This window comes from Neofelis nebulosa, chromosome 2 (assembly GCF_028018385.1).
Source record: "Neofelis nebulosa isolate mNeoNeb1 chromosome 2, mNeoNeb1.pri, whole genome shotgun sequence".
NCBI lineage: Eukaryota > Metazoa > Chordata > Mammalia > Carnivora > Felidae > Neofelis > Neofelis nebulosa.
Window position 1 is genome coordinate 100,228,758 of NC_080783.1, and position 27,241 is coordinate 100,255,998.

A 27,241-nucleotide genomic window follows, 5' to 3' on the forward strand; every position below is an offset into this window, starting at 1 on the left:
AACTTTTTCCGTATTCTAATGCAGAATTGTAAAGGAATCAAAACACTTTCCTTTTCAATATAATTTAATGCTTAATATGTTTGTATTACAACTCTCATTTTCTCAAAGGCAGGTCAAATGAACCCAACCATCAAATTATATGTTGTAAACCTATATGGACCAACTCATACTTTGGAACTCATGCCACCTGACAGCTTTAAATCAAGGTATGCAATCTCCATTTTATTTTTACTTGGAAATAGTTACTTTAACTTCAATTATCATTTTGTTGCAATTTAGAGAGAGGTGATAAGCTCAACAAATCCACTTGAAAATAAATCTGAGGTTGTCCCATTAGTGCAGGAATGAACTCATTCTGGATTTCTTGTTGTTCTCAGGGAGCATTTAAAGTTTCCAAGTGATTAGCAGCCCCACAAAATGACTGAATGTAGTGATACTGAGAATTAGGCCTTTTGCAGGAGATATGACAGGGAAATGGGAGCAAAGGATAATTTTCCATTGAATTTTCTTCCTGGAAATGCCTCTTTTAAAAGGACCTGAAAAGAGATCTTCTTTAAAAGAGTACAGTCTTCCTAGAATTTGTGTGGTTTTTCCAGAAGAAATTCTCCCTATAACTTGGGAGTGATTCCCTAGGTTTCTTCTCCAGGCAGGGAAATGTAATGAGATGTTGTTTTAAAACATCCTACATAAGAAGCCTTCTTATTTAGGAAGTTTGAATGGAAATAGAAGAAACACTTTTTGTGTCAGAAGCATAATTTTAATATTAGCAAAATTTCTAGTAATGAACAGTGAATCAAATATCCGTGTGGATTTTGAAATTCAGAGTGGTCTCAAACTTCATGGGTATTCTTTCAAATAGTGCAGCCCTTTAAAACTTTACAAAGGTCCTGGGGAAGGAATAGGTAGCTGACTTAGGAAAATACTTTCACACTATATTGGATGATATGGGGCTAAGCTCAAACTTTGTTTTGATGCCATCAACAATCAGTCCTAGGGGATTGATTCACCTATAAATTCCACTCAAACGTTGATCCATCAATGTATTCAGGAAAATTCCATCAGAATTGGGGATTTTCACAGATATTATAGCTTGAAGTATGTGGAAATGTTTCCTACTTATAAAGTTATTAAAAATTTATGGAAGGCTTACACCAGAAGGGCACCCATAACTACCTAATATAATTTGTTCCTATTAGTGATGGAAAAGATGAGGCTTGGGGAGAAAATTGAACCCCAAGATTAGTTGGTAGCAGAAGTAGAAAATGTGGTAAAGCCTCCTACAAGTTACAGAGCATTTCATGCAGGTCATGATGGAAGACCTTACAGGACCACCGGGATTAACATTTAGAAGGCAATAGAGTTGGCCAAATCAGGTAGGAACTCTAATTCCGCACTCGGTCTGCTAGCCATGAAGGAATTAAGCACAGATGAAATAATGATGGAAGCCATTTGTATTTTAGGTCCTGAGCTCTTGTCTTTTTCTTCAGTTTGTTTTAATGCTCTTAATTAACAGAGAAGGTCACTAGACTGGAGTGTCTGAGTCAAATCTCTGCCATCATTTCATTAGGTGACCTTGGGCAAATCTCTCCCTCTCTCTCTCTCTCTGGGTCTGAATAACTTCATCTTAAAGTAATACACACACACACACACACACACACACACACACACATTCATTTTCATTAATCATTTGAAATCTTTGAAGTGGAAGTCAACTTTACAATATCCAGTCTTCTTCTGAGAAAAAGTGGTGATTCTGGACCTTGACCTTATAACCCCAGAGGCTGCTAGAGAGTTCACTCAATAGGATATAGCAATGTCACCAAACACAAAAATTCTTAAAGATAGAATCCATTGTCATTTATTGGGTTACTAGTTAAGTGTATGTCTGTAATATTTGAGGTACAATATGATAAAATTAGTCACCCATGCCGAAAAGGGATGTATGTATGTGTGTGTATGCGTGTGTGTATGTGTGTATGTATGCATGCGCAATAATATAAAAGATCCCGCTAAAAGTGAGGAAGAATCTTGTGAAGAAAGATTTCTTAAATGTAATTCAGGTATGTTGATTTAGTGATGAATTTGGTCTACAATTTTGGGAGAGTCATGTATTAACTTATGTATACAATGCACCAAACAATTTGGCTTTTTCTGCCTCATGGTCTTACATTAAGTGCATGTGAAGTGTACCAAAATGTACGATTTTTGTTGAAAAACTCAAGATCAAAATTTACTTTAAAACTGATACTTTAAAATATTTCTCCTGCTTCAGTTTTACAGAAGTGTATTTCCTTACTCATTTGTTTCTGGTAGAGAGCTTCAATCCAGTTCACAGAGGAGTAATAAATGAATTTTAGATCATTTTAGAGCACTTGATGCTCTATGTATAGGTATTAGGTCCAGAGACACACAAACATGAACAAAATAAATATATCCATGGTGTGAATCAAACAAAGTTGCATTCCTCTAGCTTCACATAAGATGGAAACCAAACTTTTATGTTTTCTTTGATTTTGTTTTAGGATTATTAACATCTCTAATATATAATACTTAGTATTTTAGCCATATAGAAATTAGCTAGAAAACTATTGTGCCCTCCTAGTGAGAGATCTAAGAGTGTACTGGTTTTCATAATTGAATGGTCAGGGTCCTAAAAATTAACAAAATGGCACACTCAAGACGGGTAAGTGAAATGCAATTAATTAAGGGACTATTAACAAAAATGTGGGCAGGATTAAGGGGAAACACAAAGGATGGGAAAGCAATTTAAAGTCGGCTATCAGGGAAAGGTATGGTGGTCCCAGGACTAAAGGAATGAAGCACAGGCTATTATGAATCCAGAAGCCTGTAGTTCTGAAGAATAGGATAGACCAGTAGGATGTGTCCACAGATTAAGCAATTCAGTCATTGCCAAGCCATACCCTAATAGTGAGTGGGTACCGGGAATTAATACCCTGAACTCTCTCTCCTCTCAACCTTTGAGTATCCTGCAGAGGCCTTCCACTGTCAAGGCATCCTCACTGTAGAGGCCAGCCTCTGGAAACTGCAGAGGGACAGTTGGAGAATGGACCTGGCAAACAGAGAGTATTCCATACAAATAATTTAAGAATATATTTGCTCTAAGAAGTTTATCATTGTTTAGGCATAGGTTGGAGATGTCCCCGCCAGAACACTATGATTTTTCTGAAGCCACATGAGAAGTGTTCTGTCTCTGTGTCTAGTACTGTTTCTGTTTCTGTCTCTCTGCCTGTCTCTCTGAGTGTGTGTGTGTGTGTGTGTGTGTGTCTTTAAATCTCTCTATTTCTATACAGTGTTCTGTCTGTGTTTGGTGCTGTTTCTATCTCTGTCTCTTTGCCTCTCTGTTTCTGTCTCTTCCTGTGTGTGTGTGTGTGTGTGTGTGTGTGTGTGTGTCTTTCAGTGTCTCTATTTCTATACAGACACATACACATACACACTCATATGCAAACATATACACACATCTATGATTTATCTGAACTGATGCATGTGCTTCTCCTGCAAACTTCCCATATTTTTCTTACGTGTACGGTGAGTCACATAACTGCATTAGTGTACTTTAGACATGACGCTTACCTTTGGTAACACCTGTTTCCCTCTCTTAACTTATTTTCCTTTTTCTCTTTCTAATTTTCTTTATCATGTTATTCTTAAATCTTTCTATGCTAACTCAAATTCTTTTTTATATTAAAAAAATTATATATGTAAATATATAAAGTAAATTTTTGTTGTCAACTATCAGTATCAGTATTCTCATATTTATTAGTGACCGTATTCCTACAAATTCCAAGAAATACAAATCATTATTTTTAATGTATAAATGTAAACAAGCATAAATTAATTTTATTAGTTTCGTCCTTTCCCCATGCTCTGTTAAGACCATCATATGCTCTCTTTTTTGTGGAGTTTGTGTTGTGTTCATAACATATGGTTTCATAGCTACCCATATCATTTGAAATTCTATTTAAACTCTCAGTAGCAGAATACCCAAATAGTTAATTTACCCCGTAATAATGTACATATCTACTCCTTTTTTGGGTATGCTATCTAAACATCTACTATATTTTTATAATATCTTCAGATCTGCACAATGGCAATCAATACATGACTCTTACTCTATTGCTCTGTGTATTTATGAACTCTTTTTTTTTTCTTTTTCTTTTTTTCCACTAAATCTGAACCTCATATATGACCATCTCTTAGATTTTTTTCCCTCTCATAAAATCACCATCATGACAATAATAATAATTGAATATATATGTGCATACCATATAGGGAGGAAGACTTATAAATAGAAAAAGCATCTCTTAGGCCTTGAGCTACCTTATAAGCTCGTATTCTTTCATTCCCGTTCCAAAGAGCAAGGTTTGTATAGAATTTGAAGACGTTAGGTCATTTGTTTTGGTCTGTTGATTCTTTACCTGGTTGATTGATTAATTGATTTATAACAACTAATGTTCATAATTATAATAGAAATATGTCCCCAAGGTAGAATCAGCATTCAGTAGATCTTCCCTTCAACCAGATACTTAAACTCTACTCAAAGTGTGTAAAGTTAATTTCTATCCATTTATATGGTTTTAAAAATAAAAGGATACCATAGCTTGGAGAAAGGCATAATTTCTTTTCCTTTTTCCTTCCCCCATACTTCTTTATTTTTTCAAAAAGCATATTTGTGATTCAGCTAAAGATCTTTTATCAAACAAATTCAGATCATGAATGAAACTTTTCTTCAACAGTAATTCAGCTCATACTCTTTAATTATTGTCTGTGTTGATTCTTCAGAATGTAGCACAGTAGGGAATAAGATAATGCCCCTTCATGAACATTCCAGACCCATTTGGGAGTTAGATGATTCACCTCATCTTTTTTTTTTAAGTTTATTTATTGATTTTGAGAGAGACAGCAGCCTCACTCTCTTATGAGTGGAGGAGGAACAGAGAGGGAGAGAAAAAATCCCAAGCAGATTTGTGCTGTCAGCACAGAGCCAGACACAGGGCTTGATCTCATAAGCTGTGAGATCGTGACCTGAGCCAAGATCAAGAGTTGGCCACTCAACCTACTGAGTCACCCAGGCTCCCCCGATAATTCATCTCATCTTAAGGGGAAGTAACATTTTGTAAATTTTTACACTATGAGTGTAAGGTATTATAAGCATTACCTTATCTTTACTGGAATTTATAAGTAAAATTTTAAAATATATATTTAAGTTCTAGGCATTTTCCAGATTGTTTTGAGGAAGTGATTATCCTTTGTATTCAGATATCTCCAGGCTGAGGAGAAACAGTAATGTTTTATCTGTAGTTTCTCCTTACTCTGTGTCTTTGACTTGATAGTTTGTCCTTCCTGTATCGTTGAAGTATGTCTAGTCTATACTGTATCTTTCTTTTCTGCCAAGGAGTGTTGTTTCTTCCAAGAGAATCAAGTTAATAACAATTTCTCTGTTCATAGAAATGTCCTAAGTGACCCTTCTTACAAGTAATGCATAGTTTTTAACAGAAGTCTTTGGAATTGACTAGCGATGAGTTGGTCACGCATGCCATGACCATACAGTTATGGGTAGAGATCCTGGACTATCTGGAAGAGAAAGAGTTTGGTGCCACTATATACGTACAAAGATTATGTTGTGAACTTGGAGTAGTGATTAGACAGGAAGTCAGTGAAAACGCATGTGTGACTTCTAGCATAGTACCTGTCTGCTGATGATGCTGGGGCCTCCATTCCATGTGCCCTTGTGAACAATTAGATCTTCTGTGCCAGACCACCCAGCTGATAGAAAGTCTTTCTTGACTTGAGTGCAATCCCTCTAACCTGCTTGTCTCTGTCTCTATGGCTCAAGAGGATGAACTCCTTGAGGACTTCCTGGGTTATCCAGAGCCATGGAGACTAGGAACAAGCAGGAAAGCCAGTTGTAAGGAAGGGACACTTCCGCTGGTCACTGGTCGTGGGACACCAGATCTAATGTGTTCCTGAGATGGATTTCCAGGAGGACATCAGCAGCAGGCAGGCCAAGGAGTGTGATTTCCAGGTAAGGGCCCTTCCCTATTCCCTCATTTGAGGAAGCCTGATTGCTTATGAGCAAACTAAGGAGAAGTGCACCTAGGATCCTGAGACAAGGAAAGAAAGAATACAGGGTGTGACTTACTTCTTATGTGCGAAGCTTTACTTTAACTTTCATTTTAGATAATCACAACACTTTATCGTGGAAATTTCAGTGGTTTGAAGTTACCCCTGATAAACCTTATAAATTCAATTTTGGGGAGAACTCTCATCTTTCATATTATAAATAAGGGTATATCCTAAGATAGATGGCATCACAGTAAATTGTGCTTGTAGGCATAAGACACATTACATACAAACACACTAATCACATTATCTAATCAAAGAGAAATGTTAAGTGGTATGAATATAAATTAATTATTTTAACTTTACACCTAAATTAGTGTTCCCCTTTAAAAATCACTTATTCACCAGATTTGTACTAGTTGAATTTCAGTTGTTTTATTAACATGAAATCTTGTTAAAAGTCAAGATTTTCTACTGTAGATAATAAATATGTGTCAACGTCTGTGAAGACATTATAAAGAAGATGTTCTTGCAACATTACACTTGAGGGCTACTTTGGAAGGGAAAACCCTTAAGATGAATATTTAAATTATGTTTGTTGTGGCCGCTGTTAATTATTTTAAAAACTGTTCATGTTGGTTGTCATCTCATTTGGCACAATATATAATATTACTCACTTTAGCTAATTAAGACAAATTTCTGATTGGGTTTGAAAATTTATGTATGCCAGTGCTATCTAGATTTTTCTATAAATTAACCTCTGTGATTTTGTAGTCTGTGGTCAGTTGTTTACAATAATCACACTATTTTTTTTTGAAAAAAAATCACACTATTTTTTAACTTTAATTGTGAATAACATTTGCACCAATTAATCAGAAATATATATTGTCAGAATTCAGCATTTCTTTTCCTGATTATAGTATCCACTATCATTTTCTTCCATGCTAAATCCTCTAGATAAATCTATTAGAGGTTAGTACCTATATTTCCCCCTTTTTGATATTCACACTGCTGAACATGATAATGCGTGCAAAATAGTTTAAACAAAACACAGTAAAAATGAACAGGGCATCATCCTTTGAAGAATCCCAAAGACTGATCCTAAACCAGTTGCATATTTGATTCAAAGTTGCCTTTGTTAGCTATTTAGAGAACTTCATGTAATGATTTCAGTGGGTTTCTTGGCAAGTTTCAAGTGAGACTTAGCTGGTGTTGAAGGGTGCCAGATGTCTTGAAGAGATTGCTGAAGAAAATATGGCAGGGTTCACTGTATGATAAGTTTTGCTTGCCCTTCTACTGACATCTTCACTCTGATGGGCTGACAGGTTTTCTGGAGAAAGTGGTAGTTATTCAGTAATGTTAGAAACATAAGATGCATATAACTAAATGTCTAACCCACCTTTGTCTAAGGACAGGTGATTTGTATCACAAAGCTTTTCTCCCATAGGTGGTTTTTTCCTAAATCACATAAAAACTGGGTGGATTAATTTTAAGACAGTGCTTATGGATGGCACTTCTCAAGCCATTTCTAAATCACCTCATCTATTCTGAAACTGGGCAAATTTGTTGGAAAGGTTTTTTTTTCATTTTTATTATAAATTGAATCACTATTGACAATTGTATTTTGTCTGTATGGGTTGAGGATTTTTTGATATACTGTGTAATTTCCTAAACATAAAATCTACAATGAAAGAAATATATACTAATTATAAGAGGAAAAAAATATAAGCTTTCCTAATCTAGAAGTAGCCTTAGAACATTCTGGGCCCCACTAATTAGCATCCTCACTATACCAAAGGTTCAATGTCCCTCATCTCCCTCATTTTGACTTCTTCATTTTAAACTGTTTTAAATAAGAGTTAAAATTATAATATATGTATATGTATATATTTATGTATGTGTGTGTGTGTGTATGCCTGTGTGCGTAGAATAAGATTGGGATTGGCCCCTGGGTAAAGTGAAATAACACAGAGATCATGTATAAGAAAAAATTGTTAAATCAAAAATAAGTTTTGCCTTGTAATTAATGGTTGCATTTTTACAAAAATAGAATATAGCTTAAAAAATTATGCTTATTGCTCCTGTTAGTGTTAATCAATAGAAAATTAAAAAATATATTCATAAATGTCTATCACCTTGATTATTTTATTTTTCCAAGGATTTCCTTTCTGGGATATCATTCACTTTCAAATTTATTCTCAAATTTTCTGTATATTTGTACCTGTATGTATATGTACATGTGTTAACATACATACACATATATTTGTATTTATGTGTGCATGAGTATTCAGAATAGCAGATGTGTATACATACATAAATAGAAATTAATGTGATATGGCATCCTTATAGTGTTTCATTTATCCTTATATATAAAATAACAAGTGTATATTATTGATGCCATACAGGTTCTCTGTCTCTAAATGTAAATTTTAATTTTGTTTCCGAACTAGAGAATATTATATCACTATGGTTAAATGGGTAAGCAATACGAAGACGGTGGTCAGATGGTTAAACCGGCCTCAGAACATTTCCATCCTCACGGTCTGTGAGACCACCACTGGCGCTTGTAGTAGAGTGAGTATAATTTACTTTTCTTTCATGCCTCAAATGAAGCATTTTATGCTACTCACAAAGGGAAATCAGGCAATCCATTGTACAAAAACCAATGTTTAAGTTCCAAAGGTTGTTGGGAAAGAGTCCTTCTATTAGGAGTATATATTTTAATCCATAAATCATCTAAACTTTGAAGTGAGAAATATATGATAAGCAAAAGAGAACAAACCAAGATTTAAAAAAAATGAATTCTTGTATTAAGGGGATTCTAAATCACATTAGTTTAATTCCGAAATACATTTTTCTCTCCATAGTTTGACTTTGATTAACTTGAGAATACAGAATATTTTTCCTGTTTTCTTCACATTCCAAAATTCAATTTTTATGGTCATTCAGATTAGTCTTATAAAATAATGGACAGTATCTCTATTTTTAAATTAAGTAAGAAGAGTAAAAACTAAAATGGTCCTTGAACCACTGTGATTTTGAAAGCCGGTTGCATTTCTATTTCTATAATCAGTTTTTATAACTCTGCAATAAATCCTGTACGTGTAATTTTTAAACTTCTTTACAGAGAGGAATACTATAATCAGTTTAAGTTGCTCTGTTGTACGCTTCTATTGTTACTTGCCAAAGTATTCCCAATTATTTAACAACAGAAATTTCCAAACTTCTGTTTCTAAAATTGTTTTGATGTTTATTTATTTTTCAGAGAGAGAGAGAGAGAGGGAGAGAGAGGAGAGGAGCGAGAGCAAGCAGGGGAGGGGCAGAGACAGAGGGGTGTCACAGAATTCCGAAGCAGGCTCCAGGCTCTGAGCTATCAGCACAGAGCCCGATGCAGGGCTCAAACCCACGATCTGTGAGACCATGGCCTGAGCTGAAGCTGGACACTTAACTGGCTGAGCCACCCAGACTTCTGTTTCTAGACAAGATGGTGTACATGTTGAGAGTCCAGCATTTCTGCTGTTGCCAACTATAAAACCATACAAAATGTATTAAACAACTATTCTCAGACAATAGCAGGATAAGGACACAAATAATGAAATAAAATAAACACAGAGGATAAGCCTACCTTTCTGTGGGGGCTACTTTGAGATCACAGTGCAAGTTAATGAGGCCCTAGAAAAGCACAGTGGTATCACTGATGTCTCAGTAGGCAGGGAGAATCAGTTTGAGACTGTTGTGGTGGCTGAAATTTGGAGGACAAGTACCACCAGATTGGGAGTTGCAGAGAGAAGAGCTCTCCGGCAATCCATGTAGAGGGACTCTCAAGACTGTAGCTCAATGCTTAACTGTGCAAGTACATGACACGCTTCACACAGAGAAGCAAAAGGAGAATCTGCAGGTTGCACAACGCTTGGAGACTTTGGAGTGCTCAGCAGCAAACATAGAGCACTCTCACTGAAAACCCTTTGCATTCAACTCACAGCCCAGAAAGAAAATGCATTAGGAATAAGGTTGTTCTGTACTCTTTACAATAAACCTTTATATCCAACCTGGGAAGGATGAAGTGCATGCCTATAAATTAGCTGTCTTCCCAGAAGATAGTTTACTCTTTTAAAAGGAAAATTAAAATTTAAAATATCAATTACACAATCAAAACATACTATATATGTAGAAAAATAGAAAATGTAACCTGCCTGTCTCTCACCCCCCTGCCAAAATATTTATAAAAGCAGACTTACACACAATAGAGTTACTAAAATTAACAGATACAGATTTTTTAAAAATCTGTTTGAAAAATAGTTGGTAAATTAAAGGGTGGCCCTAATTAATGAATAGATGAGACATTTCAGTAGGTAAATAAACTGTAAAACAGAGAACAATGAAATTTCAGGAACTCAAAACAACAGTAACTGAAATGAAAAATTGTCTGGATGGGTTAAAACACAAACTGGACACTGTTGTTGGCAGGGAAATAAAAACAATTCAAACTGAAGTCCTGAGGAAAAAATGACTGGAAAAAAAAAATGAACAAAGCCTCAATTACCTGTAGAACAATATGAGCTGATGTATATGTATGATGGAATATACACAGAAGGCAAGATATGAGATATTGTGGCAGGAAAAAAAACGAATTAATGACTTAAGGGGCACCTGGGTGGCTCAGTCAGTTAAGTGTCTCACTTCGTCTCAGGTCATGATCTCACGGTTCGTGGGTTCAAGACCCACATCGTGCTCTCTGCTTTCAACTCAGAGCCTGCTTGAGATCCTGTCACCCTCTCTCTCTGCCCCTTGCCCACCCCTCCTTCTCTTTCTCAAAAATAAATAAGCATTTAAAAAAAGAAATAATGACTTAAAATATCCCAAATTTGCAACAAAATAAAACAAAACATTAACCTATATATCTAAGAAGTTAGCAAACCCCAAACAAGATAAAAACAAAGAAAATAAGTAGGCACATAATATTCAAATTATTGCAAACCAAAGATTAAGAGGGAAAAAAATGAAAACAGCTTGAGAGAAAAATATATTACATATGGGAGAATATAATGATGAAAATTACTGCCTCTGTGTCATCAGAAACAACATAAGCCAGAAAGCAGTGGAATGCATTTTTAAAGGACTAGAAGAAAAACAGTGTAAACTAGAAGTCTATGTCCTATGAAAATAACTTTCAAACATGAAGACAGACATTTACAGATGAGTAAAAACTGAGATAATTCATCACAAGTAGATCTGTGTAAATAACATCAAATTAAGTTATTCAGTCTGAAAAAAAAAATAGCACCAGATGGAAACTCAAGTCTAAATGAAGGAAAGAAAGGTGCCAAAAATGGTAAATATGTGAGGAAAATAAAAATGTCTTCTAGTTTTTTTTAATCTATATTCTAAAAGGTAATTGATAATTTAAGTAAATCAAAACTATCAAACTAAAAGGCTTGTACACAGCCAAAGAAATAGTGAAGAAAATTGAAAAGCCGGCCTATGCAATGGAAGAATATATTTGCAAATCATATATCTGACTAGGAGTTAAGTCTAAAATATATAATGATCTCATATAACTCAATAGCAAAATAAAACAAAAACAAAAAAATCTAATAATCTCATTTAAAAATGGACAAAGGACCTGAATAGACATTTTTCCAAAGAAGATATTCAAATAGCCAACAGGTATATGAGAAGATGCTCGGCATCACTAATCATTAGGGAAATTCAGTCAAAACCACAATGACCCTTACACTTGTTAGAATGGCTATTATCAAAAAGACAGGAGATAAATAGAATCAGGGCGATGGAGAAAGGGAATCCTGTGCACTGTGGTAGGAATGTATATTGGTACAGTCACTGTGGAAAACAGTATGGCAGATATAAATTAAAAGTAAAACTTCTGTATGATCTAGCAATTCAACCTCTGGGTATGTATCTCAAGGAAACGAAATCATTATTCAAAGGCCTCTTTGTCAGCCCATGTTCATTGCAGCATCATTTACAATAGCCAAAACACGGGGTAAATATGTCCATCAGTGGATGGATGGATAAAAAATGTCACACACACACACACACACACACACACACACACACACCACACTGGAATAACTATTCAGCCATAAAAAAATGAAGAAATCCTACAATTTGTGACAACAGGGAGGGAACTTGAGGGCATTTATTCTAAATGAGGTGAGTCAGATGGAGAAAGACAAATACAGTATGATCTCACTTGTATGTGTATTGAAAAAAAAAACTTAGAGAAAAAGAGATTGTTTGCAAAGGGGAGGGTGTGGGTGGGAGTGGGGAAACCGGGTGAAGGTGGTTAAAAGATACAAACTTCCAGTTACAAGATAAGTAAGTTCTGGGGAAGTAATGTACAACATAATTATGATAGTTAACAATACTTTATTGTATATTTGAAAGTTGCTAAGAGAATAAATCTTAAAAGTTCTTATCACAAGGAGAAAAAATGCAGTTACATGGGGTAATGGATATTAACTAAACTTGTGGTAACCACTTCATAATATATACATATATGAAGTCATTATGTTGTATACCTTAAACTTATACAATGTTATATGTCAATTATATCTCAATAAAACTGGATAAAAAGGAATAAATTTTATAATTTCTACAATCTCCAGAGAGTGGAGAAGGAAGGAAACTTTTCAGTTCATTTTGTAAGCATAGTATAATCCTCTTACCAAAACGAGGCAAGGCCATATGAGAGAACACTTTAGACTGATGTCTCATGCACGTATATACAAAAAATTCCTTAAACATATTAACATATCAACTGTGGCAATATAGAGAATTGTGCACTGTGACTAAGTGGGGTTTATTTTGGTAATTTATGATTGGTTTAATACTGAAAAACAATCAGTGTAATTCATTATTTTAATGGAAGGAAAGAATTAAACAGTTATCTCAATAGATGAAAAAAACCAGTTGACAAAATTCATCACTCATTCATGATAACTTCAACATAAATGAATAGAAAAAATTTTTCAATTTGATAAAGGATACCCACAAAATACCCCAATAAATAGACTCTATGGTAAAACATTTTCCTTAGTTATCTTAATACCAGCAATAAGGTAAGGATATACATTCTCACTCTGTTATTCAAACTTTGTTAGAGATTCTAACCAGAGTAACTTGGTGAGGAATAAATATCATGGTGATTGGCAAGGAAGAAGTAAAATTCTATTTGTGGATGGCATTATTGCATAAATAAAAAGTAAGAAATCTACAAAAAAAGAGTAGAATGGGTCACAATTCACAAATCAGTGTACCAGTTTAAATTATTTGTTCAATTTCCTGATTTTTATCATTTTACTATAAATAAATGTGAGTATATAGGATACTGTAATTTTCTTGAACACTTACTGAATTATTTAGGGGTAAATGGATATAATGACTCAAAATTTCTGTTAAATTGTTTAGAAAAAGTATATTTTAACATTCAATTGATTTTGAAAAAATATATTTTTTTGCCTTCTTTTCAAATGGTTTAAGAACAGGAGAGAGATATAATAATAAAGCAAATAGAACAAAATAGAAATTAATGAGGGATATGTCTAAAGGCTGTGCAAATGTTTCTTGAACTGGTATTTTAACTTCTCTGAAAGATTGTATTTTTTTTCAAAATAAAGATTTGGGAAGCATCAAAATGTGTTTCTAGATTCATAGTATTACAGTGGGAAAAATGCCACTAAAATCTTTAAAACATTAAATACATAAGGATAAATTTAACAAATAGCGTGCAAAATCCTCATATTGAAAACTACATTTTTGAAAGGCATTAAGGATGACCTAAATAAATAAAAGATATGCCACATGTTTGAGCTGAAAGGCTTAATATTGTAGATGGCATCCTACTCAAAGTGAACTGTAGTTTCTTTTTTTTTTTTTTTTAACATTTTATTTATTTTTGAGACAGGGAGAGACAGAGCATGAATGGGGGAGGGGCAGAGAGAGAGGGGGAGACAGACTGAAACAGGCTCCAGGCTCTGAGCTGTCAGCACAGAGCCTGACGCGGGGCTCGAACTCACAGACTATGAGATCATGACCTGAGCTGAAGTCGGACGCTCAACCGACTGAGCCACCCAGGCGCCCCTGTAGTTTCAATACAATACAAATTCCCAGCAGATTGATCAATTGATCTAGTAGAAACAGATAAGCTGTTTCTTAATGTATATGGAAGTGTAAAAGACCCAATGAGCTATACAATCTTGTTAAAAAAACAACAGTGCTGGAGAAGTTGCACTACTGGATTTCAGGATTAACTGGAAGCCACAGAAACTGAGAGAATATAGTGGAGGCATAAGGACACACAAACAGATCAACTGAATTGACTGATAAAAGTTTCCGGAAATAGATTTCCTATTTATATGATCAATCGATTTTTATCAGAGGTGCCAAAACAATCCAAAGGGGGAAGATAATTCTGGAACAATCAATAACCAAAGGAAAAATACAGTGGTATTTAACATCATGTACCATATTCTAAAATTAATTTGAGATAAATTGCAGTCCTAAATCTAAGAGATAATACTGTCAATCTTCTAGATAAAAATATGAGATATAATTAGTTATACCGAAGAGGCAAAAAGTCATTAATCATAAAAGAAAAAATAATACATTAGGCATCATCAAACTTAGAAAGTTCTCAACAAAGTCACCATTAAGAAACAGCCACAGGGGTGCCTAAGTGGCTGAGTGGCCTCTGACTCTTGGTTCTGGCACAGGTTTGTGAGATGAAGCCCCACATAGGGCTCTGCACTGAGAGCTGCTTGGGACTCTTTCTCTCCCTCTCTGCCCCTCTGCTTCTCTCTCTTTCTCTCTTTCTCTCTCTCTCTCTCAAAAATAAATATAAAAAAGAAAAGAAAGAGAAACAGCCACAGAATAGGAGAAAATATTTTGCAAAATGTGTTATCACACAAATATATGCATCTCAATAATGAAAAGACAGACCAATTAAAAAGATCAAAATGTGAACAGAAATGTATAAGGAAGTAATAAATTCATGAAGAAGTATTCAACATTATTAGACATTAGGAAAATATAGATTAAATCATAATAAAATAGCACTACATACCATTAGAATGACTAAAATTAAAACAACAAAAAGGTGACATTAACTATTGAGGAGGATGTAGAAAATTTCAGTTCTTATTCTTTTTCTTTTTTTTTGCCATTATTAGTCTTTTTTGGTTTTGTTTTTTTTAATTTTTTTTAATTTACATCCAAATTAGCGTACAGTGCAACATGATTTCAGGAGTAGATTCTTTAATGCCCCTTACCCATTAGGCCCATCCCCCCCCCCCACAACCCCTCCAGTAACCCTCAGTTTGTTCTCCATATTTATGAGTCTCCCTGTTTTTATATTACTTTTGCTTCCCTTCCCTTATGTTCATCTGTTTTGTCTCTTAAAGTCCTCATATGAGTGAAGTCATATGATTTTTGTCTTTCTCTGACTAATTTCACTTAGCATAATACCCTCCAGTTCCATCCATGTAGTTGCAAATGGCAAAATTTCCTTCTTTTTGATTGCCGAGTAATACTCCATTGTGTATGTGTGTGTGTGTGTATATATATATACACCACATCTTCTTTATCCATTCATCCATCGATGGACATTTGGGCTCTTTCCATACTTTGGCTATTTTCCATAGCACTGCTATAAGAACATTGGGGTGCATGTGGCCCTTTGAAACAGCACACCTGGGGCGCCTGGGTGGCGCAGTCGGTTAGGCGTCCGACTTCAGCCAGGTCACGATCTCATGGTCCGTGAGTTCGAGCCCCGCGTCAGGCTCTGGGCTGATGGCTCAGAGCCTGGAGCCTGTTTCCGATTCTGTGTCTCCTTCTCTCTCTGTCCCTCCCCCGTTCATGCTCTGCCTCTCTCTGTCCCAAAAATAAATAAACGTTGAAAAAAAAAAAATTAAAAAAAAAAAAAAAAAAAAAAAAGAAACAGCACACCTGTATCCCTTGGATAAATACCTAGTAGTGCAATTGCTGGGGTGTAGGGTAGTTCTATTTTTAATTTTTTGAGGAACCTCCATACTGTTTTCCAGAGTGGCTGCACCAGCTTGCATTCCCACCAACAGTGCAAAAGGGATCCTCTTTCTCTGCATCCTCGCCAACATCTGTTGTTGGCCTGAGTTGTTAATGTTAGCCATTCTGACAGGTGTAAGGAGATATCTCATTGTGGTTTTGATTTGTATTTCCCTGATGATGAGCGATGTTGAGCATTTTTCCATGTGTCAGTTGGCCATCTGGATGTCTTCTTTGGAGAAGCATCTATTCATGTCTTTTGCCCATTTGTTTACTGGATTATTTGTTTTTTGGGTGTTGAGTTTGATAAGTTCTTTATAGATTTTGGATACTAACCCTTTATCCGATATGTCATTTGCAAATATCTTCTCCCATTCTGTTGGTTGCCTTTTAGTTTTGATGATTGTTTCCTTTGCTGTGCAGAAGCTTTTTATTTTGATGAGGTCCAGTAGTTCATTTTTGCTTTTGTTTTCCTTGCCTCCGGAGACGTGGTAAGAAGTTGCTGTGGCCAAGATCAAAGAGGTTTTTGCCTGCTTTCTCCTCGAGGATTTTGATGGCTTCTTGTCTTACATTTAGGTCTTTCATCCATTTTGAGTTTATTTTTGTGTGTTGTGTAAGAAAGTGGTCCAGCTTCATTCTTCTGCATGTTGCTGTCCAGTTTTCACAGCACCACTTGCTGAAGAGACTGTATTAATTCCATTGGATATTCTTTCCTGCTTTGTCAAACATTAGTTGGCCCTACGTTTGTGGGTTCATTTCTTGGTTCTCTATTCTGTTCCATTGATCTGAGTGTCTATTCTTGTGCCAGTTCCATACTGTCTTGATGATTACAGCTTTGTAGTATAGCTTGAAGTCCGGGATTGTGATGCCTCCTGCTTTGGTTTTCTTTTTCAAGATTGCTTTGGCTATTTGGGGTCTTTTCTGGTTCCATGCAAATTTTAGGATTATTTGTTCTAGCTCTGTGAAGAATGCTGGTGTTATTTTGATAGGGATTGCATTGAATATGTAGATTGTTTTGGGTAGTATCGACATTTTAACAATATTTGTTCTTCCTATCCATGTGCATGGAATCTTTCTCCATTTTTTTGTATCTTCAATTTCTTTCATAAGCTTTCTATAGTTTTCAGTGTATAGATTTTTCACCTCTTTGGTTAGATTTATTCCTAGGTATTTAATGGTTTAGTTCTTATTCTTCATGAAAAGAAGTATAAGATGATACAGCTACTTTAAAAAATGATTTTGCAAGTTCAAGTAAAATTAAATGTACATATATAAGCATATATATATTATAGTGTATATTATGTACATGAATGAATGTGTGTATATGTGTGTGTGTGTGTGTGTACCCATGCGCGCACGCACACACACACACACACACACACACACACACACACACACATACATCCAAGAGCTCCATTCCTAGATATTTGGACAAGAAATAAAAACCTGTATCCACCAAAGGATGTGTAAAAAAAAACAACTTTAGAGATGACTCATTTATCATAGCTAAAAACTAGAAGCTATCAAATTATCCATTAACAAGGAATAAACAAAATGTGCCATATCTGCACAACAGAATTCTGCTTGAAAATTCAAAAAGAAACAGAATACTGATATGCCCAAAAAATATGAGTGAATCTCAAAAACATAGTGTGACAAAAGTCCCACTTAGAAGAATATATAATATATAATTTCAGTAATCTGAACTTCTAACACAGGTGAAATTAATGGGGAAAGAGTTCAGAAGAGTGACCACCTTTTTGGAACCTCTAGGAAGGAGCACAAGAGAATGTGTGAGGAAGTGAAAAGACCTTGTATCTTTATGGGAAGTAAATATATTTGTTAAAACTCATCGCTTATACTAGAGATCTGTACATTTCACTATATGCAAATTATACTCCAATATTTTTAAAACATAATTTTTAAATGGTCTATAAAAGAGAAAAGAGGAAGAAACTTACCTTTGGAGTGATGAGCATAGATGTGTAGATTAAGTTCGATGCATCAACCATGTACTTACTGGCTTTGGCTAATGCTCTTTACATATAGCTTATATTTATTAGAAATATTTCAATCAACCTCTTTCATCTGATTAGCTTATAGAAAGACTAAGATCTCACCATTCATTTGTTAAAGTGTTCTAGACGATTTCTTATTCAGCTGATTGCTAAATGATTTAGAAATTGGCATGTGTATATTCTAGTTAGAGAAAGCGTGTCATCTTTTCTATATAATGATAAGCTATATAGGCAATGTCAAGAATGTATCAAAATGCTTCAGTAGAAAATAGATATAGGAACTGTATCATACTGATTTGGTACCTTATTGATATTCTATTTCTCATCCATCTATGGAGTTAAATAAAGGTTTTACTCTCTGCTGGAACTGAAATAAGACAAATGCATGTCAAACTTTAGACTTTCATGAATTCTAAAAAAATTAGTAATGCTTTGGGGTGCCTGGGTTCAATTGGTTAAGTATCTAACTCTTCATTTGGGCTCATGTCCTGATCTCACACTTCAGGAGACTGAGCCCTGCGTTGGGCTCCACACTGATAGCACAGTACCTGCTTGGGATTCTGGCGGTCTCTCTCTCTCTCTCTCTCTCTCTGTGCCCCTTTCCCATTTTCACTGTTGCTCTCTCTCTCTCAAATAAACAATTAAATAAACAAACATTACAAAAATTTTAATAAATAAACATTAAAAAGGGGCATTGATATATTTTTGTGTGTGTGTCTATGTTTTATAGATAGCAAGGTGCAAGAGGTGCAAATAGAAAATCAAGGAATAATTTAGTTAGATGTTTCCTCAATATCCACATGTAGAAAAATCTATTAATAAATAAAAACAGGCCCTGAAAATAGAAAGTGATTGATTTTAATGTAATAATAATATGGCTTTAAAAGAGAAAACTGGTAAAAAAAATTATAAATAATTATTAATAACAATTTAAAGTGAATACTTCTGCATATTGATAAAATTTATAATATATTGTGATTTTATTTTCTTCATTTAAATACCTTTAGTATAGACTGTTCTAGAATACAAGATTTTCATAAATTACTGTATGTAAAGAGTACTAATAAAATTTATTTTATCTACACATATTTAACTTGAGATTAATCTAGTTTTGCTCTGTGAAATAATGACCTCAGTTCTGATCATTTGCAAGATAATTTTAATGGAACATAAAATTTTGCCATTTCAAATTTTTAATTCTTTTTCCTTAAGAAAAGAAAATGACTATGAAGGAGAGTGCATTGAATGTTAAAAGAACATCTACCTTTTCATTTCATTGTTGGCAGTTAGCCCAGTTCTTTTGAAGGACTTAATAATTTTGTTTCCTGATGATGCCTAGAGGTGAAAAGAGACAGTGCCTAGTGGTTCAAAACAGTTTGAATGAGGTAATCAAACAGCACTGGAAAATGATCTTCTATCCGTGGTGACATACTACTGGGAATTCTAAAGGAGTTCACCAAAGAAAAGATTTTATAATTAAATTATCATTTAATCCCAATTCTGTACTTATTCATTCATTTTAAGTCAGTAGTGACAATGGGATCTCTCATGGTATTTCATCAGTTGAAGAGAGAAAAAAAAATAATACCTTAAGGATAATGTGTAAAAGAAGTTAAATTGATGGATGCACATTTTGGTGTTTAGATGCTTCATGGAGTTCATTGTTTCTTTTCAGAAATATGAGATGACATCAGATACGTGGCTCTCCAAACAGGTACGGCACAGGAGGTTGCTTTATGTTGCATTTCGGCCATTGTGCTCATTCTATTTACCCAGTGGCTGTATAATAATTTTCTCTCAACAGTTATCTCAGTAATATGACTTTAAGGCTTTGCTATGTTTGGCTAAGTAAGTCTTTTCCATTAAAATATTTATGGCTTGGCCTTTCTGTGACATCATTTATGAAAAGGCTACTTCCTTTTTTTTTTTTTTTTTAAGAAGGTAAGTTACAGAGTAACTACTAGGATCCGTTTTCAGGATCATTCATATAAGTAAACTTTTGTGTAGATGAAAGAGGAAAAAGTTGTGACCCATTAAAGCTGGAAATTGTCAGTATTGTTCAAATTTCCCAGAAGATTGACCAAACCTCCACATATATTGGGTATGTGGACATTGTTTAGATAGATGCTTCTTTCCTTAGATGTATCCTAGATCATGATGCTAGTTTGTGACATACTTGGGGCTGGAATCCAGACCACAATAGAATAACTACTAAATGTCCCCACAACATGGTCTCATACCAGACATTTCAGAAGGAAACACAAGCAGAGTATCCAAATATGGCTGAACCCATTTTACTACTGACTCCATTACTGTTTTTTTCTTTTCTTTTCTTCCCTTTTTTTTTTTGCAAAAGGAAGTGTTTTGTTTGGTTTGCTTTTGCTTTTTGTTCTTTGCAGTGATCTTTTATATTCTCTCCTGAAGTGTCATACACATCTATGGTTTCAGTGACCACCCAGGTATTGAGACCTCTAGATGTATAGCCCTGGGAAGCTCACTTGGCTGAGTTAACAAACATCCAAATTCATGCTTGGAAACTTCTCCTAAGTCTGTAAAAGTAACTGCACACTCCACAGGTCCACAGTGGACATATTCCCCTTCTAGTGACTATATGCATTCTTTTCATCATAGGAGTCAAGGACATAATTACCCATCCAGCTATTAAAAATTGGAAACCTAGCAGTCATTCTTAAACTTTTTCCCATTCTTTTCTGCACATATTATTCATCACCAATTTCTTCAATTTTACATCAGAAGATCTCAAGTCAATTTACTTTACTCCAATTCACAAACAGCATCCAGGATCAATCTGCTGGTACTGCAGCACCTCTCTCACTGCTAAACACTCAACCCCTCGGGCACATGCCAGTCTGTTCGCCACACTGCAGGCTGGCTGAGGGACCTGTGCACAGCATGCATTTTGGTGCCTCTAGCCACGTCACTGTTACACTCCCACTCTCACAACTGGAATGATTCTTGTTGATTCCTTCTCCATTGTGGCATATTAGCACTCATACTACAAGGTTTGGTATGAACCTTTCCTCTGAACAGAATTCTCTCAACTACTTTATTTTGTGAAGCCTGATCATTTTTCAAACCTCAGCTTAAATCACCCACTTAAAAAATCACCTCCTCCAACCACCATAACCAAATCCCATTTCTTAATAAGAGTTATTTGAAAGTCAAGTGTAATCTTTTTTGTGATACTTACACAATTTTTTCTGTGAACTTTTTCCTAAATTCACAAGGGCAGGAGGAATATTCATCTTTTGTTTCCCATTATAAACTAAATGCCTAATACAGAGTCTGGTTATAACAAAATTTCCATAAATACTTGGTGAATAAATAAAGAAAAAGAAGGTCTGTAAATAAGCTAAAACTTTTCTTGTTTGAAGCCTAGGCATACCAAATCTACAGCTAGATAGATAAATAGATATTAATATGGACTACTTAATCTTCGTGAAATTGGAGGAAAAAACCCAGCTTTGGTCTTATAGTCAGTAATGGACTTTCTTAAGTTAGATACTGAAAATAATAACAATGAGAAACAACATCATAATGGATATTGATATATTCTGAATTGTACTGTATTATTAAACCTATTTTGCTATCATTTTTATTGCCAGTGACATTCATAATAGTCTGACATGTATCAACATAATGTATGCTCTTTTGGAATTATGTTATCTATATTTTAAATCCAAAATTTATGAATGTTTAATAGAAACTTTTTTTAAAGCAAAGAAACTAGTTATCAATTATTCAGTAAAAAAAATGCAGGTGGTAGTTTGTCACAGTTGAGGTTTTCTCTAGAAGTTCTTAGGGAATTTTATAAAATATTTAAAATTTGATGAAATTTAAAGTATGAGACTGATAGTATTGAGATGAACCAAATTTCTAAGACAACTAGGAATTAAGTATAAACATCATATGCTCACTTTCTGGATAGTAGGAAGAACAGAGAGAATGTGGCCTGGCTTTCAAGAGGCTTGTGATAACCCATGTACAAAACTGTTGGTCAAGAAATAGAGTTTGGTATCCCCAATCCATTGTTCTGTGTGTCATAAACATTGACTTGCTTACAATCGTAAAAGTAGACAGTGAAATTGGCTCCATTTCCATTATTTGATTCTAGGAAAAGGTTGGCATAAAGCCCTATTTATATGTAGATATTGCCTCATGGTGAAGGGTTTTAAGCCCAGCAATGCATTTAGGAATATAGTATCCATCTGCTCCTTTGCTGAACCATTTATAAGACATTAGAATTGGAAAGGGCTTGGGGGGGTGGGGTAGACAAATATAAAAAGGAGAATTCTCAGATAATCCTGTACCTTAAAAAGGCAATTTACTTTTGGAACAAATCACAAGGAGAGAATAGGGAAGGAGCTGGTAAGTTGGAGTAAATGTGGATAGAATGAAATATATATAACAAATATTTTGCCTGTTGTAAACATGCATTCATCTATCCAATTATGAGTTGGACACCTACTGGGTCCTAGGCAATAAAGCTAAAAAGATAAAATTATAAACTTAGTTTAATTATTACTTGCCTAGTGAAAGAAGCCAACCATATAATAGAATGCATTGAATGTCATGATAGAGATAAATATAGTGTAATTGTTAGAATCTCTAAGGAGAGATTTCTTAACTACGAGACACTCTCTAACCAGGGAAATTTGGTAATGGTTTCTGTGCCTTGAGTTTAAGAAAAAAAAAAAAAGTAAGATTCAATACAAAAAGCAAAACAAAAAGGTTGTTCCAAGCAGAAGATGTTTCATGTACAAAGGCAAAAGAGAGAGATTCCAGAGGGCAAGAGAGGGAACCTACAGAATTATTGACTCTATCATAGTTGAAAGATGTGATTCACTCAGGTATCTTGTCAGTATTTATTATATACCTAGCAATGCAATGTTTTCATCCTTGAACTGTATATTCCTTCAGTTTTACATTTTTACATATGTCATATATTTTCATGAGTGTCCATGAAGTAGAGAAGAAAATATTAGCCTTATATCTCTATCAAGGGATGTTCTCACTAATAAAGCTGAAACCAGACTCTTGAGATTATGAAAATAGTTACTAATTTACTTATTCAAGTAAAATAAGTAAATAATTATTAAGCACAATTTATGTAACAGTCATTATCTAGGTGCTGGAGGTAGAGCAGTGAAGAATTCAAGGGTCCTCTCTCATGGAGTTTACATTCCTGAGGAACTTCACCTACTTGCCTATCTACTTGCCCACCTGCATACATACACGCATATACAAAAAAAAAATGCATACCTACCTGAAATAAAATATGTTGGATACTGTTAGGTACTATGGAAAAAAAAAAAAAACAGAAGTAGGTAAAAAGAGATGAGGGATTCAGACAGAGTTGGCTGATCTGGCTTCTAAGATCCCCCTCTGTATGGGGGAATGGGAAAACACCTCACTGTTAAGGTGATACAGAGCCAAGATATGAAAGAGATGAAAGAAAGAACCAGGCAGAATAAAAAGTGCAAAGGCCCTGGAGCAGGATCATGCACAATGAGGAAGCAGGAGAATGAAAGGAGATGAGATCAGAAAGAGAGTGGAGGGCCAGATCATCTGAAAGGGTTTATAGGGCATTTTAAAGACCTGCAAAAAAAGTAACCATAGCAAAAGTCTTTCTTTTACTGGATGTATAATCACTGTCACTAATCCAACAGGAAAGAACTGAATGTTTTTCAGACAAATCCATTTTCTTAATGTTTCCCCTGTAGCAAAAGGAAAGCAGTCTATACGCATAGCTTCCATCATTTAATTTTCAGAAAATAATTCTATTGATGTAACATGCCACTTAGAGCTTAATTAAAAAATCATCAAATGGGCATTTGTATTTGTGTATTTTTGGGGGGGTGAACAGTGAAGATGGGAAGTTTGAATTAAATGATTTTCAATGGATTCCTTCCAATTTTGCAGCCTTTTAATTTCAGCGTTTCAGTACACTTATATATGCATCAACAGAAATGTATGTTCAAGTAACTAGAGTGGCTGGGTGAAATATTTCAGAAAAAAATATATTAGATATTGTTTGGTTTTTGTAAGCCAGTCATTAAAGAATTTGTTCTGGTAGAGTCAAAACAAAGAGACAGAAAAGGGCATTGATGGTGCTTCCAGGGAGTGGGTTAGGGAGGAATGGGAAGTTACTGTTTAATGGACACAGTTTCTAGTTGGGACACATGAAAATTTTCTGAAGATAGATGGTGGTGGTGCATTCACATTATTTTTAAAATAATTTGACCGTTTTGCAAACAAAAGTCCAATACCATCTTGATGTCATCACGTGCACTTCTGTTTTTAGAATGAGGAGCCAGTGTTTTCTAGAGACGGCAGCACATTCTTTATGACAGTTCCTGTTAAGCAAGGGGGCCGTGGAGAATTTCACCACATAGCGATGTTTCTTGTCCAGGTACGTGCTGGCTCCTTTCTGTGTTTGGTTTCATTGCTGTCATACTCACGAAGGTACAATTCTTAGGGCATATTCTGAACCTACAGTTAATGCCTATGAAATCCAGGCATACATTTAACCCAAGGACTAAGTTCTAGAAAGAGGATCCCCCTCCATAACTATAAATTCAAACTGTACTTTCCCATATAATAGTCTCAACACTCAAGAGAAGTTAGTGAGCCATAATATATGCTAAGAGACTTGGGCCTTGGATTAGAGAGAATTGAATACATGAAAATTACCCAACCCCTACTTTCAGAGATTGGAGGACAATTTAGAGAAAATTTTTCATTCAACAAATATGTATATTCCCTATTTTGTGTAAGCAGTATTTTCTTTTTTTTTTTTTTTTTTTTTTTTTTTTTTTTTTAATTTTTTTTTTTTTTTTTTTTCAACGTTTTTTATTTATTTTTGGGACAGAGAGAGACAGAGCATGAACGGGGGGGGGGGGCAGAGAGAGAGGGAGACACAGAATCGGAAACAGGCTCCAGGCTCTGAGCCATCAGCCCAGAGCCCGACGCGGGGCTCGAACTCACGGACCGCGAGATCGTGACCTGGCTGAAGTCGGACGTTTAACCGACTGCGCCACCCAGGCGCCCCGTAAGCAGTATTTTCAAGGTGCTATACATGTTTTAAATATTTGAAGCAAACTAATTTCTGGGGCACCTGGGGGACTCAGTTGGTTATGTGTCTGACTCTTGATTTAGGCTCAGGTCAGGATCTCACCGTTCATAAGTTTAAGCCCTACGTTGGGCTCCACACTGTCAGTTGCAGCATCAGAATACTTGGTATTCTCTTTCTTTCTCTCTCTGGCCCTCCCCCTCGGATGTGCTCAGTTTCTCTCTTTCAAAATACATAAATGTAAATGAATGAATGAATGAATGAATGAGTGAATAAATAAATAAATGCTTGAAGCATACTAAATGTCCATCAAAAATTGAATACTTGAATACTTTATGGTAACCCCCCACAAGGAAATACAATGCATATTTGAAAAACCAGGATAAAATGCATTGTCAATGACACAGAGTCTGTGCTATATTTTTATAGACTTTCCAATAAAAATAAGGAAAGGGTTATTTTTCTTTTAAATTCCAAATGAGTTAGCAGACCATACAGTTTTATCCAATTATTTAAAAATGGGAGAATTCACAAATGGTTTAAATGTGACAAGGTTAATGAGTCAATTTGAATGTAATGGTCAATAACAAACATTCAGGAGAACTGGTTTCCTTCAAAATCAAATAAATAAACATCCTAGTCTCAGGCAAAAGATAATTTACAAAGGCAAAGGATGTGGATAAATTGGAATCCTCTATGAGAGTTTACAAACAAACTAGCCAAGAATCAATTTCGCACTTACAAAATATAGAGTAAATATAAATGTGCCAAAAGATCCCTAAACAACCTGGCTACATTTATGTTGTTAGAACCTTCACAAGCCTTGTGCAAATTCTCAAACTTTTATCATAATCTATATACATATTTATGTGCAGCAGCTCAGTGCCTTGAATTCTCAAAATCTTATGTCGGTAGTTTAAAATTTAACACATGTCTAAGTTCTGTACCTATTAAAACAACTGCCATGACTTTAGTTTGAATTAAAGCCAAAATAAGTAATTTGGAACATATATATAATTTTCACAATAAAGATGTAGATTAATTTTCATAGTATATCATTTAAGTTGGAAAAATAGGTTATAGACTAATCTATAATATCTCATTTATGTTTGAAATAAATGTATCTATATATGCCTAAACTTTTTGATGATTTTATATGTATTAAAATGATTATATCAGACAGCACTAAGGGGGCTATTTTTTTTTTTATGTAAACTGGAAGAAGTTTCACTAGCAAATTATTCTACCTGATTAACTTTTGCTAGCTAATTATAAATTTTGTTATCATAAATACTAGATCTTTTGGTCAAAAATAATATATCACACTATAAGTGTGGGTGCGGGACTCAAACCCACTAAACGCAAATGTTAACACTGTGACATTTTATTAAATTTTTAATGTTTATTTTTGGGAAGGAAAGAGAGACAGAGAAGCAAGGGAGGAGCAGAGAAAAAAAAGGGAGACACAGAATCTGAAGCAGGCTCCAGGCTCCGAGCTGTCAGCAATAGAGCCTGATGCGGGGTCTTGAACTCACAAACCTCGAGATCATGACCTGAGCTAAAGTCAGACACTCAACTGACTGAGCCACCCAAGCACCCCATTTTATTAAATTTTTAAACCACGGTATTTTATATTCACAAAACTATGTGAAAACCCAGGTTGTCCAAATTGCATACAAATTGTAAATACAGCAAATGATAGGGGAAGATGTATAATACACCATTATATATACAATTCCAAGAAGACAATCTATTTAACAAATTAAGGAGAGAAATAGTGTCTTTTAAAAAGTGTTGGATTGGAAGGGAATGGGAGGTGCTAATCCTGGCCTGTAGGAATTGAGACATTTATGAACCAACAGAAGTTTCTTTATAAGCCTTGGAAAGAAATACCTTCTTCCCCCTATCAAAACAGCCTGACATGCAGTCTAATTCATTATTCCTGAAGTGTTCAGAACAACTTCATAGAGTAGATGTGTTTACTTTGTTCCTCTTCTATATGAAGATT

At 34.8% G+C, this 27,241-nt stretch overlaps 1 protein-coding gene across 2 annotated transcripts in view; it reads left to right on the plus strand.

Annotated features, from left to right (window-relative positions):
- The window catches only part of DPP10 (dipeptidyl peptidase like 10), a 650,645-nt gene that overhangs the window by 544,302 nt on the left and 79,102 nt on the right, over window positions 1–27,241 (plus strand). For both annotated transcript variants that reach the window (XM_058715478.1, XM_058715477.1), the window contains exons 10-13: window positions 109–206; window positions 8,532–8,655; window positions 19,816–19,854; window positions 24,466–24,573. In XM_058715478.1, coding sequence (XP_058571461.1) covers window positions 109–206; window positions 8,532–8,655; window positions 19,816–19,854; window positions 24,466–24,573 — 369 coding nt within the window. The remainder of the gene's footprint in view (window positions 1–108; window positions 207–8,531; window positions 8,656–19,815; window positions 19,855–24,465; window positions 24,574–27,241) is intronic.